At 50.6% G+C, this 20,504-nt stretch overlaps 2 protein-coding genes across 4 annotated transcripts in view; one reads left to right on the forward strand and one right to left on the reverse strand.

Annotated features, from left to right (window-relative positions):
- The first annotated feature begins 5,871 nt into the window (after positions 1–5,871).
- B9D1 (B9 domain containing 1) lies at positions 5,872–10,038 on the forward strand. Of its 2 annotated transcripts, XR_011681784.1 has the most exons (8): positions 5,872–5,996; positions 6,553–6,621; positions 6,707–6,818; positions 6,883–6,979; positions 7,376–7,438; positions 8,589–8,656; positions 8,760–9,143; positions 9,179–10,038. XR_011681784.1 is itself a non-coding variant. In XM_071443805.1 (7 exons), the coding sequence occupies exons 1-7, from the start codon at positions 5,940–5,942 to the stop codon at positions 8,885–8,887; spliced, it is 594 nt and encodes a 197-aa protein (XP_071299906.1). In that variant the 5' UTR covers positions 5,872–5,939; the 3' UTR covers positions 8,888–10,038. The 2 variants fall into 2 exon arrangements, 1 of the variants encoding a protein (XP_071299906.1); XM_071443805.1 differs by having other exon boundaries at positions 8,760–10,038.
- Positions 10,039–15,123: 5,085 nt separating this feature from the next.
- The window catches only part of EPN2 (epsin 2), a 44,668-nt gene continuing 39,287 nt past the window's right edge, over positions 15,124–20,504 (reverse strand). For both annotated transcript variants that reach the window (XM_071443807.1, XM_071443806.1), the window contains one exon: positions 15,124–19,073. In XM_071443807.1, coding sequence (XP_071299908.1) covers positions 18,754–19,073 — 320 coding nt within the window. In that variant the 3' untranslated portion in view covers positions 15,124–18,753. The remainder of the gene's footprint in view (positions 19,074–20,504) is intronic.

The raw sequence follows: 20,504 nt of genomic DNA on the forward strand, positions 1-20,504 counted from the left end.
GCGTGGCCTCCCTTTGTGCCCAGCTGTCCCTCCCGCTCCCAGAGCTTGGCATTCCCTGAAAACTCCTTCCTCAGCCTCTCTGAGCTGCAGCCCCCCCAGGTGGGAACCATCCCTGCTGGAGCTGGAGGCTTCTCCCACCTCCCCCTGAGCTCAGAGAATCCCTCACCTCTCCTCCATATGTCGATCCGGCTGCTTCCGAGGAGCACCTGCGCCACTGTAATTAAGAGTCATTTAGAATTATTGTAAATAATGATTCTGTCTCGGTGGGATAGCGAGGAATTCCAGAAAAGAGCCACAAAAATCCATGATTAACAGTGCTTTGGGGAAGATGGCAAAGTGCTTTTGCTGCAGTTTAAGCAGGGGAGGTGAATCCCTCTGCTCCAGGCTGAGTCCTGCCTGGAGGGGTGGGGGATGCCCAGGGGTGTCCCTCAGCATCAGGGGACACTCAGGGTGTCACTTACTGCTGGGATTATTTAGCTTTGCTGGAAAAGGCCTGAATTCCCTTCAGGGGGAAAATCCTCTTGCCACAGGGTTGGTGGCTGACGGTGGTGATGGAGAGGGGTGGAACAACTTGGAAGGGCTTGAGGCCATGGCAGTGTCAAGAATAAGTTGGGATATTTGTTCCTGGTTCTGGCTCTCTCAGCCTGCAACCCTTCCCAAAGCCCTTCCCAAAGCCCTCAAAGATCATCAGGACCCAAACCAACCCCATGAGCCTGCAGGAACATCCTGCCAGCGTGGGGAGAATCAAGCTCAGACTGAATTTCCCAAGAGCAGAGAGTGATCATGGATTGCTCCCTGATGTCTCTTTTGGAGACACTCACCTGGACTGGCAGGTGCAAACCCCCCCCCCAGCTGCATCCCCAAACCTGGCCAAGACCAGAGAAACTATTTAACATCAGCAGTGTTAATTTTGTTGATTAAATCTCTGCAGCATTAAGCAATTTCCCCCTGGACTGTCTGCAAGCCTCGCTTAAGATCAGAAGTGAAAAGCACGGGCTAAATGCAAGTCATGATTATTTAATTGGATCGATTTCTATTTTGCATTTTTAATGGCCATTCAGTCCTGTCCATTAATCAGCCAGACTCTGCCCCAGCACTCTCCATTCCAGCAAACCCACAGCCCGCAGGGATGGGGGCTGTGTCCATCTGGGCTGGCCCAGAGCCACCTCAGCACCCTTGGAGGAGCAGGAATCAAGCAGGGATTAAAAACCACCATGCTGAGGAAGGAAACCATCACAGGGGCTCTGCTTCAAGGGTAAATCTCAGATGGCATCGATCTGAAATTCTCTTTGTCATGCTGGGGAGGGAAAAAAGCTTTAAAAAATACCAAGCACCAAATCTGACGCCATCCTGGGTGCAATTAGCCCCAACCTTAATCTGTCAGAGCTGTGAGATCATACAGGTTGCATGAATGCTAATAAGCATTTGATATTTGTACAAGCTTTCTGGGGATGAATAATTCAATTGACTTCATCCATTAAATTTCCCCTATTAAGTTTTCAAACCATGGCTGGGTTTTAATGGCTGGGGCCACCTCATCCTCCAGACGAGGGGGCTTAATTAGGAATTTTAGCACACCCTGACTGAAATCTCTGTGGCTCTTTGGGTTTTGAGCAGCTCGTGTCTCTCTGCTGGAGCCCTGCTGAGCCCCTGGAATAACTCCAGCTCACACCAGGTGAGTGCTCCATCCTCTCCCAGCATTATGGTGCTCTCAGAGGCTGCTTTAGCCCTTTCTTTCCACGGGGTCAGCCCCTCTCCAGAGGTTGGGAAGGTGCTGAGGGGCTGCTTGGGATGGGGGATGTGAAGGGAAGGTGCTATGGGGCTGCTTGGGATGGGGGATGTGCAGTGGCACCGATGCACCCTCTGGATTTTGGCACCACTCAATGATTCTGTGGGTCCCTTCCAACTCAGTATTCTACAATTCCACGATTCCCTGGCATTCACTGATGCAGAGATGTCACCAGGAGTGTCCCACACCCAGCTTGGGCTGCTCCTCATGCCAGGAGCCTTCACCTGTGTCCCTCACTTGTAGGTCAGCGTTGGGTTGTTTTTTTCCAGCTGTGGATGTTGGGCTATCCAGTGAAAAATAAATCTGTTCACAACGAAAGGGGGAAAATGCCAACAACCCTCATTAAGTCACACCACAGGGAAGATCCAGATTAATGATTTGAATATTTGATTGAAGTCCCCTGGAGCAGCTTCTTCTGATTCTGCTTTGCCCCACGTGGAGGCACAAGCTGCCGAGGGCCTGTGGCCACGTCTGCAGGGTCTGCTGGATGCATGGAAAACAGAGTTCCCACCTGAGTTATTCCCAAAAAATGCAGCCACCACTGGACACAAGCAGGAGGGCTCCATGGCTGGCAGGAGAAGGAGCTTGTTTACCCTCCCATCTCCTCCTGCTTTTATTCCTTATGTCCCTATCAAATCCAGCTGTCCCTCTGGGCACCATCTCCCCGGGTCTGCCTCACCTCTCCCCTCCCTGCCTCTGTGTCAATTTATTCTGACTGGCTCATTAATTCATTTTGCTCGTTAACCAAAAGAAACCTCACCAATGATAACGAGTTCCAACACAAATTAATTCTTCAGGGAAGACCGGGCACTTCACAGCTCCTTGGCAGCGACAGCGTCCGTGCCCAGCAGGGCCCCTGGCATGGGGCTGGCGGCCACATGGACACAGGGATCATCCCTGCAAGTGTCCAAGGACAGCAAGCTGGGATAGTGGAAGGTGTCCCTGCCCGTGGCAGGGGGTGGAATTGGATGAGCTTTAAGGTCCTTTCCAAGATCAATCACTCTGGGATTCAGCCACGGAACACAAAACCCACCCAGCCTCACCCAGGTGCCTTCCCACCACCAGGTAAGTGTGAATTACAGCAGAATTACAGCAGGAATATCCCCCTGTGTGTGCTGCTGTGAGATCCCACTCACCCCCTGTTTGATTTGAGCAGCAGGAGCAAAAGGCAGGGAAGACAAAAGGCAGGGGAGCTCCCTGCAGCCTCCTGGCAGGCAGGGATGAGTCAACGCTGTGCAAACAACTCTAAAAATACAAAAGCTTTATGGCAGATTAATGACACCATCAAATGTATTTCACTGGCCATTTACCAGGTGTTGATCATAAATATTTGGGATTCAAAATAAGCGTTTGTGCTGTGCCACCGTGGTGTTGTTTGTGTCTCTCCCACCCTCACTGGATCAGCCCTGGGGCTGCTGTGATGGGGCTTGAGCAGGTAATGGAGACAAAGGAGCTGCTCCTGCTCCCTCCCTGCTGCTCAGGGTGTCTCTCCACTCTGTTCTCCAGGGAGCTGCTGCTCCTGCTGCAGTTGCAGTGGATGAGCCCAGAGCTGGGGCGATGGGCAGGAGACACAACCCACAGGTATCCCCTGCTGGCACTGGAGCCCCTGCCTGCCCTCCCCAGGGCTCATCCAGAGGTGATTCCAGGGGAAACCCAGGGAAAGGGCTCAGCACAACTCTCCAGCCTCCCTGGGAGCTCCTGGACCCAGAGCCAGGCGGCCTGGGCAGGTCACAGTGCCTGGGCTGGATTCAGGAGCTCCCAGTGCCAGAGCTCCCAGCAGTTTGGATTTTTTTTGTTTCATTTTTCCAGCCCTTGGCTCTTGCTGGGAATGAAGCAAACATAATTCCCTCAGCTGTTCCACTTCGTGCCTCCAGCACAGAGGTCAGTGCTGCAGGGACTCTGGGAATGGCTCTCCAGGAGCTGGGATCCAACCTGGAAAAGGTGACAAGTCAGTGATTAGCAGGACCTTGTCCTTCCTCCCTGGGAGGATGACTGTGGCTCCAAACACCCTAGGGAGGATTCCTGTGAAAATCACAGTTCTGGAGAAGAGGAGAATGTTTTAAACAGCCAGGAGAAACAGCAGCATTGCTAAATAACACCCATGGGGTCACCACCACACACAAACCTTCATCATGCTTGGAAATCAAACTCTCTGATGGAGCATTAATTAAGTTTTCCAGCAGGATAAAACTACTTCCTTGCTTGGGATTTCACTCTGCTCACAAAGATTAAAAATACAGCTAATTGAAACAAGGCTGGCATGCAAAGAAGGGAGGAATAAAAAGTCTTGCTATGGCTGGGAGGGGACAGAGTCCTTCCAGATGCAGGTACAGATGACTCACGGCTGCTGAATAACCCCCCTGCCGTCTCTCTGCCATGGGGAAGGTCTCCTATTGCTGGGAGAACTCCTCCAGCAGCTGTATATCACCTGCCAGGCAACAAAAATGTCCTGAAATTGGCTCCAAGGTAGCTGGTAGCCAAGTGCAGTGTTAATTAAACTGCCTCACTAGCTGCTCCAGACAGCTGCTCCAGAACAGCTCTACTTCCCCCCCATCCTTGATAATTTTCAGTTCAAATGAATTCTTTTCCCTGAAGCATTTCTGAAGGGCTGTGGAGAAAGGATAACATTTCAGGCATTCCCTCCCATCCCTCCTGCTTCCCTGTCCCATTCTTCTCTTGGCCAAATTTGTTTGGCCTGAAAAACTAAGTTGAAATAGGTACTGACAGAGAACACGTCTACTGAAATGTGGAAGGGCTCCCTCCACTCCTCCCACACTTCCCCAGAGAGTCTGGCAGCAATGAATACCCCAAAATTCCACAGGGAGAGGGGAAGGCAGCCTAGGATGTGGAAAGGAGGAGAAGGATGAACCACAGCCAGGCTGGGCAGCCTCCATGGCCCTGACCTGGTGTGTGGGCAGCAAATTCCCTGGCACAGCCACGGTCCCGATGGGCCAGCACCGTGTCACCAGTCCAGAACTGTCACAGCACCAGGCCAGAATTGTCCCAGCACCAGGCCAGCAGGAGAAGGAGCTTGTTTACCCTCCCCTCTTTGCCCTGCTTTTATTCCTTATGTCCCTATCAAATCCAGCTGTCCCTCTGGGCACCATCTCCCCGGGTCTGCCTCACCTCTCCCCTCCCTGCCTCTGTGTCAATTCATTCTGACTGGCTCATTAATTCATTTTGCTCATTAACCAAAAGAAATCTCACCAATGATAACGAGTTCCAATACAAATTAATTCTTCAGGGCCAGCACCATGTCACTGGGCCAGAACTGTCACTGGGCCACCATCAGAACAAGTCACCCTCAGCAGATCCCAGCGGGTGCAGCTCTTAAAAAGCCCCAGCACATCCATCCTTATTTACACACTCAACTCCCCCTTTCCTTTTTTAATTAGAGCGGGATAATTAACCCAGCACCGTGCTGTTCCCTCCTTTTCCCGCCCCCATGCACACCCAGCGGTGTCAGGGCATTTCTCCCGCTCGCCATGATCAACACCCGCCCTGCTGAGGGCACCGCGGGCCCCTCTCCTCACCGCTGGGGCTGAGCCTCCAGAGAGCACAAAATCCACCATTTCCCACATTCTCCCTGCCAACATCAACTGCTCTGGCCCTTGCCCGGCAGCATCATCTAGTGGCCATGGCCTCCACACATGGAATTGTAGGATCGGGAATATCCCGAGCTGGATCATCCCAGCCCGTCCTGGGATCCCGTCCGGCTTCAAACACGCCAAACCCGCGCCCTGTGCATCCCTCAAAGCGCTGTCCCTGAAGTCCGGCAGCTTTGGGGTCGTGCCCATCCCCTGGACAGGCCGAATCCTCGGTTGGGGTTGTGCTTCAGGCTGATATTAAATTATAATAATGATAAATAAAGTTCTGGACACGTGGCGGTACGAGAATAACGGGGCAGCGCCGGGCGGGCTCAGCGTCTGAGGGAAGCGGGTAGGATCTGCCCGGGTACACCCGTGTCGGGGGTGCCAGGGGTTCCGGAGGTGGGGTGGCCGCGTTTTGGGGCGATTTGGGGACGATTTTTGGGTGATTTTGGGGCGACTTTGCGGATCGGGAGCCCCGCGAAGAGAAGCGAAGCCCGGTGCCGAGGAAGTTTGGCCGCTGCGCCGCCCCGTCCGTCGCCACGGCAACCGGCGCGCCCGCCATGGCGGCGCCCAGCGTGTTCCTGCTGGCCGTGAGCGGCGAGATCGAGAGCGGGGAGGTGCGGGAGAGCCGGGGACACTGCGGGAAACACACCGGGACAGCGCCGAAGGATGGGGGGATCGCCCTGGCCCGGTCTCGGTGCTGCGGCCGCCCGCGCGGGATGAGAATCTGAGCCCCCCATCCTGGCCGGCCTCAGCCCCAAACCCAAACCATCCTCATCCCGCCCAACCCTGCACACCCTCAGCACCCCCAAACCCAACCCATCCTCATCCCGCCCAACCCTGCACACCCTCAGCACCCCCAAACCCAACCCCATCCTCATCCCGCCCAACCCTGCACACCCTCAGCACCCCCAAACCCAACCCATCCTCATCCTGCCCAACCCTGCACACCTTCAGCGCCCCCATAACCCTGCCTGGTTTCATCCCCCTTAACCCATCCCTGTCTTAACCCCTCCCAAACTCATCCCAGCCTCAATCCCCAAACCCATCCCGTCTGTCCCAGTCTCGCTGGCACAGGCTGCCCTCAGCATCCTGACTCGGACAGATCCTCACCCCCAGAAATTCCCAGGGAATTCCCAGTAATCCCTCCCCCTCTCTCTCTCTCTCCCGCAGTTCCCGGGATTCGATGACCTCTACTGCAAGTTCTCCTTTGTCTACGGCCAGGACTGGGTCCCCACGGCGGTACCGCCCCTGTCCCCACCCCGTGTCCCCCTGTCCCCACCCCCGGGCTCAGCCGGGCCCCAGGCTCACCCCCTGCTCCCTGCAGGGCCTGGAGGAGGGAATCTCGCAGATCGCCTCCAAGAGCAGCGTCTCGCCCACCACGCTGGTCTGGAACTTCCCCATCGACATCACCTTCAAGAGCACCAACCCCTTTGGCTGTGAGTGCTGGGGGGGGTCTGGCCCTGGTGCCAAAGCTCCCCACTCACCCCCATTTCCTTGCAGGGCCGCAGATTGTGCTCAGTGTCTACGGGCCTGACTTCTTTGGCCACGATGTGGTCAGGGGTTATGGAGCTGTGCACGTGCCCTTCGTGCCAGGCAGGTGAGTGCCAGCCCGACCTGCAGGGCTCAGACACATCCTGGTCTGGTTATTCTGCTGTTCCTGAAACAAAAAAAAACTCCCAAAAATCTTCTCATCGTGCCCTGTCAGTTCACAGAGATTTTCTAGCAGAATTCTTTCATCATTAAATAAGTTTTGGTAATCCTGTGAAGCTCAAACTGGCCTGTAAAAAGGCCAGATATGAAGGTCAGCTCCTCACACAATAAATTCTCATTTATTGGAGGATGGAATGGAGGAAAATCTATAGTTCCTGTGCAAACAAACCCTTTCTGTGTGAAGGGAAAGTTCCTGGTTTGTCAGGAATTCTGTGCCTTCATAAATATAAAAATGCTGCTTTTTATTCATTCCTGAGGTTCTGGGCTCTCCTCTTGGTTTCAGGCACAAAAGAACCATTGCCATGTTTGTCCCAGAGTCCACCTCGAGGCTGCAGCAGCTCACAAGGTAATAATTAATGACTTTCATTCATTAATGAATTAATTTCTCTCCTGTTCTCAGCCACAAAGGCATTTGCAGCTGCTCAGTGGTGCAGAGGTGTCACTGCTCTGTGCCATAAACAGCTTTGTGTTCTGTGGGTAAAAATCACATTTTCAGGTGTCTGGGTCTTCTGAAAAGCTTTCATAAACTTATTAACAACAATATTATTTATATTAATATATTACAGTAATATCAACATATTAATATAATATATATTAGTATATAGTACTATAACATATTAATATATAATATAACAGACATATTAATTACCTGCTACCTGCACTAAATTACTGCCTGAATCTTCTTGGTGCTGTTCTGGAAGGACAGCCACAGGAAGAGCAAACCCATGAAAAAACAATTCCCAATCCAATTTTTTTTTAAGAAACTCAAGAAGAATTTTTCAACAATATCTTTGCCACAGAAAGATTCTTCTAGCCCAGAAAAAAACCTGGATTTAACAAAATCTGTATGAAACCAGTTGCATTTTTTTTCCTTTAGGCAAAACCTACCTTTGATTGAATTAGATCAATAAAGAGAATCAGATTTCAAAACCCTCTAGGCAGTCTCAGTGACATCCATCTCATAGCCTGGATCAATCTCAGCCACCCAATTCATTATTTTGTATTTTGCATTCATAATTTTGTATTTTGTATTCAATTTGTATTTTAAATTAATTACTTTGTATTCAATAATTCGTGTTTTGAATTCAATAATTTTGTCTTTTGTATTCAATGATTAGTATTTTATATTCAATTATTAGTATTTTGAATTCAATAATTTGTATTTTGTATTCATAATTTTGGTTTTTTGTATTCATAATTTTGTATTCATTAATTTGTGTTTTGAATTCATAATTTTGTATTTTGAATTCAATTATTTGTTTTCTGTATTCATTATTTTGTTTTTGTATTCATTAATTTGAATTTTGAATCCTGTATTCATTATTTTGTATTCATTAATTTGAATTTTGTATTCATTAATTTGCATTCAATATTTTGTGTTTGGTATTCATTAATTTGAATTTTGTATTCAATATTTTGTGGTTTGTATCCATTAATTTGTATTTTGTATTCAATATTTTGTGTTTTGTTTTCATTAATTTATATTTTTCTCCAAGCTGGTTCACAGGGAGGCGCCCGGAATTCACCGACCCCAAAGTGGTGGCGCAGGGAGAGGGACGGGAAGGTGAGTCCTGGCAGCTCCTGCCTGCTGACAGAGCTCCCCTTGAATCCCTTTAATTAATCGTTAATTAATCTTTAATTAATGCCATCCCCTCCCCTCTGTGCAGTGACCAGGGTGCGATCCCAGGGCTTTGTCACCATTTCCTTCAACGTGATCACCAAAGACCTGCACAAGCTGGGCTACGACGTGGGCCAGGGCCAGACCACCGGGCCCCAGGGGCTGCAGGGCTTCTGAGGGCCCCAAACCCCAGGGGCTGCAGGGCTCCTGAGACCCCCAAACCCCAGGGGCTGCAGGGTCTCTGAGCCCCTCAGGGGCTGCAGGGTCTCTGAGCCCCCCAAACTCCAGGGGCTGCAGGGCTTCTGAGGGCCCCAAACCCCAGGGGCTGCAGGGCTTCTGAGCCCCCCAAACCCCAGGGGCTGCAGGGTCTCTGATCCCCCCAAACCCCAGGAGCTGCAGGGTCTCTGAGATCCCCAGGAGCTGCAGGGCTTCTGTGCCCCCCAAATCCCCAAACCCCAGGGGCTGCAGGGCTTCTGAGGGCCCCAAACCCCAGGAGCTGCAGGGTCTCTGAGATCCCCAAACCCCAGGGGCTGCAGGGCTTCTGAGGGCCCCAAACCCCAGGGGCTGCAGGGCTTCTGAGGGCCCCAAACCCCAGGGGCTGCAGGGTCTCTGAGGGCCCCAAACCCCAGGAGCTGCAGGGTCTCTGAGCCCCCCAAACCCCAGGAGCTGCAGCGTCTCTGAGCCCCCCAAACCCCAGGGGCTGCAGGGTCTCTGAGCCCCCCAAACCCCAGGGGCTGCAGGGCTCCTGAGATCCCCAAACCCCAGGGGCTGCAGGGTCTCTGAGACCCCCAAATCCCCTGGGCCCCTGCACAGCTTCTGAGCCCCCAAATCCCCTGGGCCCCTGCACAGCTCCTGAGCCCCCCAAAGCCCTTCTGAGGGAAAGGAGGAGCTGCTCCAACTCAGTCACTCCAAAAAGCACCAGCCCAGGAGGATCTGGGATAACAGCCAAGCCTGATCCTCTCAGCCAGGCTGAAGTGTTTGTGGAAATCGACATTATTGGTAACATTCAGTGTTTTATTGATGATTATTGTATTTTAGTCAGTGTTTTTAGGGGTCAAGCTGTCTCAGAGTAAGGCCTGTAACAAAATATTTTTATAGCAGCCTTTTGTACACCTTCTTATAGAATTAATGACATGGAAAGTTTAGAGCTGTAGCAGTTTCCCTGCAGTTAAAACTTTGCAAACCCAGTTTCTCTTCAGTGATATTTTTTTTTTTTTTTTGGCAAATGAGGAATTGAAATTATTGCACCTTCCAAAAATGGTCCTGTGAAATGCAACCCATTCTAAGCTTTTTTAGGCTGAATAAATAAACTCTGTTGTATCAATGGATTCATTTGTTTTTCTGCTGATAAAGGGGTTTCTTTGTTTTTGCCAGCATGTTTTTAAGCCCTAAATCATCTGAGCTCTGCTAAACTTAAAGGTAGAAGAGAAAAAAAAAGTGTTTCAATGCAGTGACTAATTGCTGAGTCATTTTCCTATTTAGTTTTGGGCATGTAACCTCTTGTGTTTGACTGCAAATCCCAGGAGAATGACACCATCTCCCTAAAAGGGAATTCCAAGTGTAGAAATCCTAGGAAAAACACCCAGGGATGAGCCACAAATCCTCCAGGACACAGCTCAACAAAACACCTGGGCAGAGATTGTTCTGATCCACAGTGGGATGGAATAAATTTAATTTCTGAGATCATCAAGTAGCCACTAGGACATGGCTGGGGGCAGCAGCACCTTTTATATAACACAGAAATACTTTCCAAATGTTTTTAGGGATAATTTTTCATCTCCTGCCATGTTTTTGTTGACTCCACACTTGCAGTGGAGTTGTTTTGGTCATTTGTAATCTCTGAACTGAGTCATGTTGGAATCCAACTTCAGAAGCATTTCCTGTTGGCTCAGAGGAGACTCGAGGAATTTTGTTTCCTTTTCAGCAGTTTGGGAAGCAGGATAAATATCAGAGTTTGAAAGGCTTGGGAGGCAAACACTGAACCTCCTGCTGCTGCCCAAGGGCCAGTTTTCCCTGGAGCACAGTTCCTGCCCACATTCCAACTGCAGCAAAGCTGCACAGGAGCCTGGCACAGCCCAAACCTGGGCTTTATTCACAGCCAGCTCCTCGCCCTGCTGCTCCAAAGCCCTGAATTCCTCCTGTTCCAAAGGAACTCTTGGCTGTTTCACCCCAGTGGCACCAACCAGACCTGAGCCAGCTTCCTCCTGACAGCTGAGGGGAAGTTAAAAACAATGAGGAGCAAAAATCCTGAACTCCCTAAGACAGGATTCAAGATCTTTGAGGCGTTTAAGCAGCTCTCTAAGCAGATCCCACACTGCTACCTGCACTCTTAGGGCTTTTTGCCTATTTTCTCTGGGTTTAGCTGGATTTTGGGGTGGTTTTGGGCTCCTCAATGGCTTGAACACATCTAAGAGCTTCACTTACCTTCCCCTAGGGCTGGGCAAGTTTCCTGTGAGTGTTTCCCTCAGGGCATCACCCAGGGGCTGATGTTTGGAGTTTCCCAAGCCCAATGCCGTTGATATCCCTCAGAAACTTCTCCCAGAAATGGCCCTGCTGCTGCTTTCATCATTTCCTGGTTGAAATCTTTGCCCCTCAGGTGTGGCAGTGTTTGCACCTGGGGACAACCTGTGAATAAAGATGGACACGACACCGTGAGCAGGGAGCGGTGCCAAGGAAGGGATTTAGGATCCCTAATGGTTCATGGAAGTTAAACCCTGGAAGCAGCAGTGCTTTAAGAGCAGCCAAATCCCAGTAAAAACCAGCAGCAGAGGCTCACCCAGCTGGAACAGCCTGCTCCTTTCCTGGTTAATCATTCTCCCTTCTCTTCAAACCTGCACTGAAATTCCCAACCCCAACAGCAGCGCAAGGCTCTCAGCTGGAGCTCTGCTTCCCTCCCCTGAAATCCCTGCCAGACAGTGAAATTGGTCATTATCCTCTGAATTCCAGATGGGCAGGGAAAAAAGGAAAAAAGATAAAAATCTTCTTGGAGAACGAGTCCTGGCACAGGAGGGGCTCCAAGGCCATCACAAACCAGGGAGCCCGGGAGAAGTTTGGGGTCTCTGCAGCTCTCCTGGCCTGGAGAGGCTTTGGATTCGCTCCATGGGAGTTTTCCTGCTGTTCCCAGGGAGGGAGACAGCCAAGGACGAGGGCTGAACAGCAGCTTGGGGATCGAACCCTCCAGGAAAAGGAGAATCATTCGGGCAATCCTTAGGAATTGGTATTTACCGCCTTTCCTACCGAACAGCAGCAGCAGCTCCTGCCCTCTCGTGGCTGCTCCCAACCTTCAGGAAAGCGCTGAAAGTGGTTAATAACGATTAACTCCGAGGCTGAATGAAGAATTCCGAGTTTTTCCCGTTCCTCCATGGAAGTGGCTCCGTGCTGGCTGCCCTGGCACTGCCCCTTGTCCCCAGAGCAGGGAGCAAACACCTCCCGGGGCCGCTCCACGGGGAGGGGGCTGAGCCAGGGATCTGAGCATCCACAAGAGGCTGCCAGGCTGCTTTACACCAGCAGCTCTGTGGCAGCTGGGAATGATCTCCATCTGAAAATGAGATGGATTCAAGCTGACAGCAGCTTCTCCCCAGCAGCAGTGTCAGGCTGGGAGCAGGAGATCTGTGAAATGCTCCAAAGGAAAACAAAAAAAAAAGAATAGGAAAAAATCAAACACTCAAGCACAGAGCAGCCTGATTGGAGAGAATTGGGGATTTAGCTCCAATTCTGAACATGTTTGTAGTGTTTTCTCCCATTTGTGCCACTGGAGATGCAGGGGGTAAAGGCCCTGGATCTGTGCTGGACACAGATCTGGGGGCTCACAGGACAGGACAGCTGGGGTGGGAGCAGTGGCACAGCCAGGCTGGCACCCACAGCGTGGGGCATTCCCCATCCTGGGGACACCCAGACCTGGGGAACAGCAGGAACCCCAACCCTGGGCTGGCAGCACCTGGAGGGGCTGGTGGCCCTGGAGAATCCACCCAGGACATCTCCAGGGTGTCCCTGAGCCCCCCAGCAGCCAGCCCTGGTCCAGGCACACCTGAGCAGCACATCTGGAGCAGCCACCAGCTCCAGTTTGGGATGTTCTCCAGGCCACACAACCCCCAGCAGAGCTGGGCAAAGGCCACCCCAATCCCACCCTGTCCCCTCCCAACATCACCCTTGGGGTGCACAGGGGATCCCTGAGGCCTTTTTCCATCAGCTGAGTCCTCTGGGAGGCAAACGTGGGGGAGCTCAACCCCAACCCTAAGACACTCGTGGGTATTTGCAAACCCAGGAGCCACCTCCGCTTTTGGAAACAAAAACTCCCAAACCTGCAGCTCCCACCCAACTCCAGAGCTGCCAGTGGCCTCCAGGGCAGCCCCACTGGGGCTGGGAGCACAGCACAGCACAAATCCCTCAGAACCCATCATTGGGGCATGGAAAGCAGGGCTGGGCCCCCGGGAGGGAGGGAGGGAACAACAGGAGCTGCATTCCCAGCAGGATCTGAGGGATCCAGCCTTGTCCTTCAGAGGGAAGAGCAGCAGACACATGGAACTGCTGAAGGTGTCTATTTTTGGCTCCCTATTCAGGCCAGGATATTTAAGTACCCAAATTCACCTCAGAGAATATCATCACTCCATTTAGTGCCAGACTTGCTGATGAAGATATTAAAAAAGCAGAAAAAAAAACCTCCTCCACCATCACCCAACACAACCCCAGGCAGCCCACGGACTCCAGGGCTGCTACAGCAGAGCAGAGCTGGCTCCCTGGAGCTTGGAAAATCCATGGATTTCATTCCATGGCCACAAAAAACCCTTTAGGAAGAAGGCAGAGCTGATTTTCACAGGTTCTAGGAGAAGAAGGACACAAAGGTGTCTGATGATTTTCCATGGCAGGCATTACTCGAGGTGGTTCAGCTGCAGTGCTGTGGAGAATTCCAGGAGGGATGGGGAGAGGATGGGTGGGATTGGGAGGGTTGGGGATGGATGGGCGGGATTGGGAGGAGGGTTTGGGAGTTTTGAACATGAGGGGTTCATAAATCCCACTGGTTCCTTGAAATGCAGCTTGCAGGGTGTTGCAGAGTGCCAAAGGCAGAGCACGAGATGGGCCCAGCCCTTCTCCCACAGCTCCATGAAAGCAGCAGAAAGGGCAGAGCTGCACCCTCAGCCCAGCACAAAGAGGCAACACAAACCTCAGCAAAATCTTAAAGCAGTGTGGGCGAGGGGAAGCCAAAAGATAAATCCTTATCTTCCTTTGCAGAGCAGGCAAATCCTCCTCACTCCTCTGGAGAGGAAGAGGAAGAGGAAATGTGGAATGGGGGAGCAGCTCTGCAAGGTCAGCAGAAAGCTCAACCACAGGCACAGCTCTGCTGACCACAGGCTGGGGCAGCTCAGGCTCCCCTGGCTCACACTGCCAGCAGAACCCAGCAGAATCCACCAGAACCCATCAGAATCCACCAGAACCCACCAGAATGCAGCTCCTCTGGAGGAGATCAGAGTCCCCACATCTTCCACAGCGAGCAGATTTAGCTGAAAATGTGCAATTCCAAGAGGCAGGAGTGGAATCAGAGTCCCAGAATGGTTTGGACCTTAAAGCTCATCCACTTCCAACCCCAACACCTTCCACTGTCCCAGGTGGCTCCAGGCCCTGCCCAGCCTGGCCCTGGACACTCCAGGGCAGCCCCAGCTCCTCCAGGGACACTGGAACATTTCTGGGGCAGCAGCTTCCCCCAGCTGAAACCAAAGCAGAGACTTCTCCCCAAAGCTGCCTTTCCCACAGTCCCATCTGCAGCATTAATTAGTGACCATTGATTAGGGATCAGCCTGATTGGCTGCAAACGAAGCAGGGCACCTGGAGGGGCTCTGGAGAGGCAGCTCCTGCTGGTGCCTGCTAATGAAGTGCCCTGCAATTAAAGCAGCCGGGATTAGAGGCCTGGATCTCTTCCAGGCTGGAAGCAGCCTCGTGATCCATGCACAGAGCCCAGGCTGAGCTACACAAGTGGGAAGTGAGGACTCCCCAGGTGCTGTCCCAGCTCCCCAGCCGTCCTTCCACAGGCACCTTCCCCACATTCCTGCCTGGACACAAATCCAGAGCCTCCAGAGAGGCACTGCTCCCTCCACGGGGCTGCTCCAGGGGTGAAAGAAGGAATTCAGTCACCTGCAACACAACAAATCTCCATTTTTATTGAGTCAGTAAGGTCTCAGCTGAGCCTGATTTCAGTGAGCCATAGAAACCCTCTTCTCTCCCAGCCAGAGCAGCCTGTCCTGGGCAAAGGGCTGGATGCACCCAAGGAATCCACAGCACCCTCCATCCTCCTGCCACAAACCTTCCATCAGCTCATCCCAAACCCAGCAGCCTCCTGCAAACCTCCACCAAGCAGGGCCTGGGTGGGAATGGGAGAACAAACACCATGGAGAAGCTTGGAAAAAGCAACACAGCTGGAATAGAAGCAATACAATTTTAATTCTGACCAGTCACCTCCAAACCCCTCGTCTTTCCACTGTTCTGATGGCATCGTTTAAATATCACATCTGTGACATTGCTGGGGGGGGAGAAAAAAAAATGACACAAAGATACAGACATTATGATACAATAGTACAAATGATAAATTATTTATACAGTAAATAATGGCAATAGTCAGCACAAATCCAGAAAAAGCAGCTGGCTCCCGGGGTTATGAGCAGTTTGGGAAATATTGGAACACTTGGAGAGGAAGAGTTGTGTGAGATTCTGCTGGGAAAGGGAAATTTCTTCTTTCTCCCCACCTGTGCAATGTTCAGGCACAGAGCACACCTCGAGCTGGAACAGCAAAGGGGCACAAGAGGAACAAGAGCTGTCCTGGCTATGGGATTCCCAAAAACTGAAAACACCACAACCCACCAGGGCTTCCCTTCCCTGCCCCCTCCACAGAGCTGAGTTTCTCTAGAGCATAAAACTGAATAAATAACTGAGCTTATTTAGGGGGAAATTATGCCAAGGAGTGTGTGTTAATTTATATTTTTTTTAACAAGATATTTAACACTTTTCTCTTTGGTCAATTTGACCAGTAAGGCTATTTTGGGCTGCTAACATTTTAAAAATCACAAAAGAAAAAAAAGCACTTTGAATATTTGCAAAGTGAGAGAAAGAAGGAGAAGAGGGGAAAATGGAGAACTGGGGCAGAGGGGACACACAAACACCCTCCAGGAATGTGGGAGGGCCAGGAGGGAGGGAGGATTATCCTGGAGATGAGGAAGATCATCACAAAGTGAGCTGGACCATTCAGAGCATCCCCAGCCAGGACAGTGGCCCCCCTGTGTCAGCCCTGGGGACAGCCCAGCCCAGGAACATTGACCAAACCAGCTCCTTCTCCTCCTAAACTCAGCTCCTGCCACAAGCCCCGTGCCAGGCTGGGCTCTGGCCTTGGTTAGTCTCAGCCTAAAGATTTCCAGCAGCAGGATTTGGGCTGTGGCTCCTCAGGGAGCCTCCCTGGGGTTTGTTGTGCCATCAATGTCTCTATTTCATATAAAAGGGATAAAGTTCTGGGGGCAGTGACAACGATTTGCCATTCAACAGCTTCATTAAGCCAGGGCTCCCTCCCAGAGCAAATTTACAGTGACAGCTCCAACTGCAGATTATTGCAGCACTTTAAATATTTCTTATCAACCTCATCTTGCCTCTAAAAAGTTCCCAAGAACGTGGCCAGGACTCTTGGCTGGACAGACAATGCCCCATCCCTCTGCAGTTCAGGGGACAAAGGGACAAACCCCGAGTGACCTCGATTCCAGAGCCGGTCAAATGCAACTGGGAAAAGGACCCAGGAGGAATCTTGTCACAGATCAGCTGGAAAAAAGCACCTTCCCCCCCATCTGCAAGAATCACACCCTTCCTGCCCTACACTTCTCAACAGCCTCAACAACAACAGAAAAAGTCTTTTGCTTTGCTCTGAAAGGCAACACGAATGGGGTTTGGTTTTGTTTTTAAAGACAGGCTGGGTGTGGACAGCAAAGCTCTTCCCTCCTGTATAAAAACAAGGATTGGGAATGCTCCTTGGCAATTCCAGAGGATCCAGAGGACCCCACATCTGCACAGGAACATCCACACACTGAGCACTCCATCCACTGCCACAGCTCCCCTGGCCTGCACAGCTCCAGTCTGGGGCTGTGTCCCTAAATCTGATCATCCCTCAGCCTCCCCTTCCCATTGGGAGGTGGATCCCAGTCCCTCCATGGGATCCAATCCTTCCATGGGATCCACTCCTTCCATGGGATCCAGCCCCTCTCCAGCCCCACAGGGAATTGTTCCACCTCAACACAACTCTGGCAAATTCTGTTTTCCCCCTCTTAAATTAAGGAAAGGCCACCAAGTCCGTTCAGAGGTGCCCTGCAGGCAGGAAAATTCCCTTTCCATGGATTTTTGGGAGAGGCTGGAGTTCCAGCAGAACCCCTGAGCGTGGTGAGGAGTCCAGACATGGAAATCCATCTAAAAGGGATAACTCAGCTCCCAAGGGAGGCTGGCCATGGAAGCAGTCATCCAACAGAGTGCACCTTCCAACAGGTAAAATCAGTGGCTAAAATCAAACAAGTTCTGTTTGCACATCAGGATCTTTAACAGCTCCACAAGTTTTACAAGGAAAATAAAACCAAACAGCCTCTCTTGGGATCTTCATCAAGGCTAAAAGTCTGTCCAGTCTGGGGATTGGGAAATGGGAACAAATCAAGGGAAAGGCGACTTTAGTGTTTTTTCTTTTTAATGTAGTCTTAAATCATGTTATGCTCAAATTCAATTCATCTAAAAATAATTAGTCACGAGGATTTGTTTTTGATTTGCATTATGAATACTTCATTTAAAAGTAAATATTTTAGTGTTAATCTTCCCTTTTAAACTCTCTTTACAGAAACAAAGAGCGAAAACCATAAATAAGAGGGCATTAAAACCATAAAAATGACATTTGCCAATATCTTAATTTTTCAGCCAGACTTGATAAATCTATCAAAACCAGACAGTTAAATAAGAACCACATTATAAAAATTAGCAAAAAAAGGACTATTAGGTAACTCTGCAAACTCAAAATATGAAACTGTACTAAACAAAATATGTGCAAAAGTATACAAGAGTAACTGCATATAGCAAGGTTAAGCCTGAATTAGTTTTAAAGCTTGCCCCGGTGAAACTGAATTCAAAGTTGTCCCACTGTATCTCCTTTTTTTTTTCTTTTTTGCTTTTCTTTGTTTTTTCCGTTTTTTTTCCTTTCAACTCACATTGTAAGTCAAATAAAAACAAAATACACATGAAAAAACTTCCAAACGAAGCTGGTACTGGACAAGCACAGAGCAGGACACTCACTCAGCACGAGTGCAGCCACTCACAGAGAGTTCCAGGAGTCCTTAGAGTAGTGTAGGAATTCAACACTGCACACGACAGCACAACTCGAGCATGGTCTTGGGTGTTTTGCCTGGGGTTTTGTGTTATTTTCCTTTCGAGACAAGCTTGCTGTTGTCAGTCACACCTCAGAGATACCAAAGCAGTGCGAGTTTGCAATGTTTAATGCATAAAAACCAAGCCCCCCTGGGCCCTCCAGGTCGGTCTCTTCTAAGAGTAAGGACTATGGGTGAACCAACAGTCTAGAACTGTGTGTAGTTATGTGCAAAACATTCACTAGCACTCGGAATCTCAGGTCTATCTTACGGGCAGAGGAAGTGACAGATGCAGGGGAAGAGTAACTTCAGGAATCCAGCACATGATCTGACATCTACAAAATAGCCAAGGGAGTTTTCCGGTGGCAGGTTCTCTCCCTAGAAAGTGTGTTTGAAATGATTAACAAAGTAACAAAAATGGGCAGAATCTAACTTTGGTGAAAAGTCTGAACATTTCACATGATGCTCAACAAGCCAAAGTAAGGTACCATCTGTAGCAAAGACTAGATTTAGATTAACTGGTAAGTAGAGACAACTCTTCAAAGATCATAACTGTAAACTGCAAATCTACTTCCAAGTCTCTCACACACCGTTCAGTCCACACAGGCCACGTTCGTTTCGCTGGAAAGACTTCAGCCTGGAAACACTAAGAAAAGAAAAGTTCCTTTAATTGGGTCTTTATAGGAGGAAAGGGTTAGTTGTATTTGCAGCCTGGGAGGCTGCTGGCGGCATTCCTGTACTGTGCAGAGCTTGGGGCATTGATCCTGCAATGCTCAGCCCCTGGCCCATGCGGATGGTGCCCATGGCCGGCAGCGGCGCCATGCCCACGGGCACGGGGGCCATGGAAGACAGAGGTATTGGCTCCATGCTCAGAGGGGGCACGGTGCTGAACGAGGGGCTGCTGCCCATCACGGGGCTCGCTCGCATCTGGTTCAGGGTCAGAGGCTGAGGCTGGTTCACCTGGAAGGGGTTGATTGGAGTCGCTGCCGTAGCGGCGCCTGCGGGGGAGAGAAGGGACAGTGAGGCACTGCCGTCACCACCAGGGGCTGCAGTCATCTCTGCTGGCAAACAACACTCCCTGTGTGCATCCCCATGCCCAAAACCCCCTGAGCAGCATCTGATCCCCAGCAGAGCACAGAGTGTTCCCTGGAAGCAGCCAGTGCTGCCTCCAGCATCCCTTCACTGACCCACAGCTCCCACCTCGGACAGCCCTGACTGGAGTCACAGGCTCCAAACCTGCTTCCCTGCAAAAGCCCTAACCACGACTCCCACATCACTGATTTAATGTTTTATGTGGTGCTTTGCAGGCTCTGTGTGCCCCTTTACTGCAGAGAGTGAGTTCACATCAGATACTGGGAAGAAATCCTTCCCTGGGAGGGTGGGCAGGTCCTGGCACAGGTGCCCAGAGCAGCTGGGGCTGCCCTGGATCCCCTGAAGTGTCCAAGGCCAGGCCTGGGATAGTGAAAGGTGTCCCTGCCCACGGCAGGGGTGGTTTTTAAGGTCCCTTCCAAACCATCCTGGGACTCTGTGATTTGTGTGCTTGCTCCAAGCTCCCAGCAGCCACCTCCATTTTTGTGTTTCTGGCACCGAGCTGGGACAAGAATTCCCAAAGTAAACAACTTGTTTCCGAATTGCAGCGGTGCTCGAAAAAGCAGAGCACAACTTTCCCAGCCTCTGAGGTTCCCTGGATTGCTGCCAGTCCTGCAAATTCCTTTTAGTGTACAAGCCCAGGATTATTTGGATGGCCCAGTGACCCCTCACAAACTTTTTGTAGTACCCGGGAAGGGCAGATACACAGATTTCCTCTCTCTCCCTGCTCACTGCCAAGGCTGCTCAGAATCACTGCTTTCTTCCTACTCAGGGATTTTAATAAATTGACTTTTTCTTCCATTGGAAGAGTGATGAAAATAAATACTGAAAAAGCATTTCCAAGTTTCACCCTAAGAACACAGGAAAATATCAGTGCAAATTCAGCTTTTAAAAAACACATGTGCCACATGTTTGGTGTCACCATTTTCAGTCTGCTCCAAGCAAGGGCTCACTTCTAACAGGCCCAGCTTGCAGGAGAACTGCAACAGCCGATTTTTCTTCCAAAATATACTGAGAATGTGTTTTCAGATCAAAACTGGCTCACTGTGGCAGCCTAACACAGACTAACCAGCAGCTCACTGAATTACTCAGTGAGTAATTCAGTCAGAGATCTCCTGTGCCTGCTGCAGCTCCAGGAAAAGGGCAATTCCAACCTTCTTCCACAGGAAACTCCTACCTGTTACCTTCCCAAGGCAATCTTACCTGTTTTGACAAAATCCAGCTGAAGTTCAGCCATTTTTAACAACCCCAAACTTTCTAACACAGATAATTCTGAGTGAGGAGAACTGCTGGAATGAAGCTCAGCTGCAGACCAAGAGCAGACACTCTGTGTTTTCAGG

This window comes from Agelaius tricolor, unplaced genomic scaffold, assembly GCF_023055355.1.
Source record: "Agelaius tricolor isolate 1412-34295 unplaced genomic scaffold, bAgeTri1.0.p SCAF_19, whole genome shotgun sequence".
Lineage (NCBI taxonomy): Eukaryota > Metazoa > Chordata > Aves > Passeriformes > Icteridae > Agelaius > Agelaius tricolor.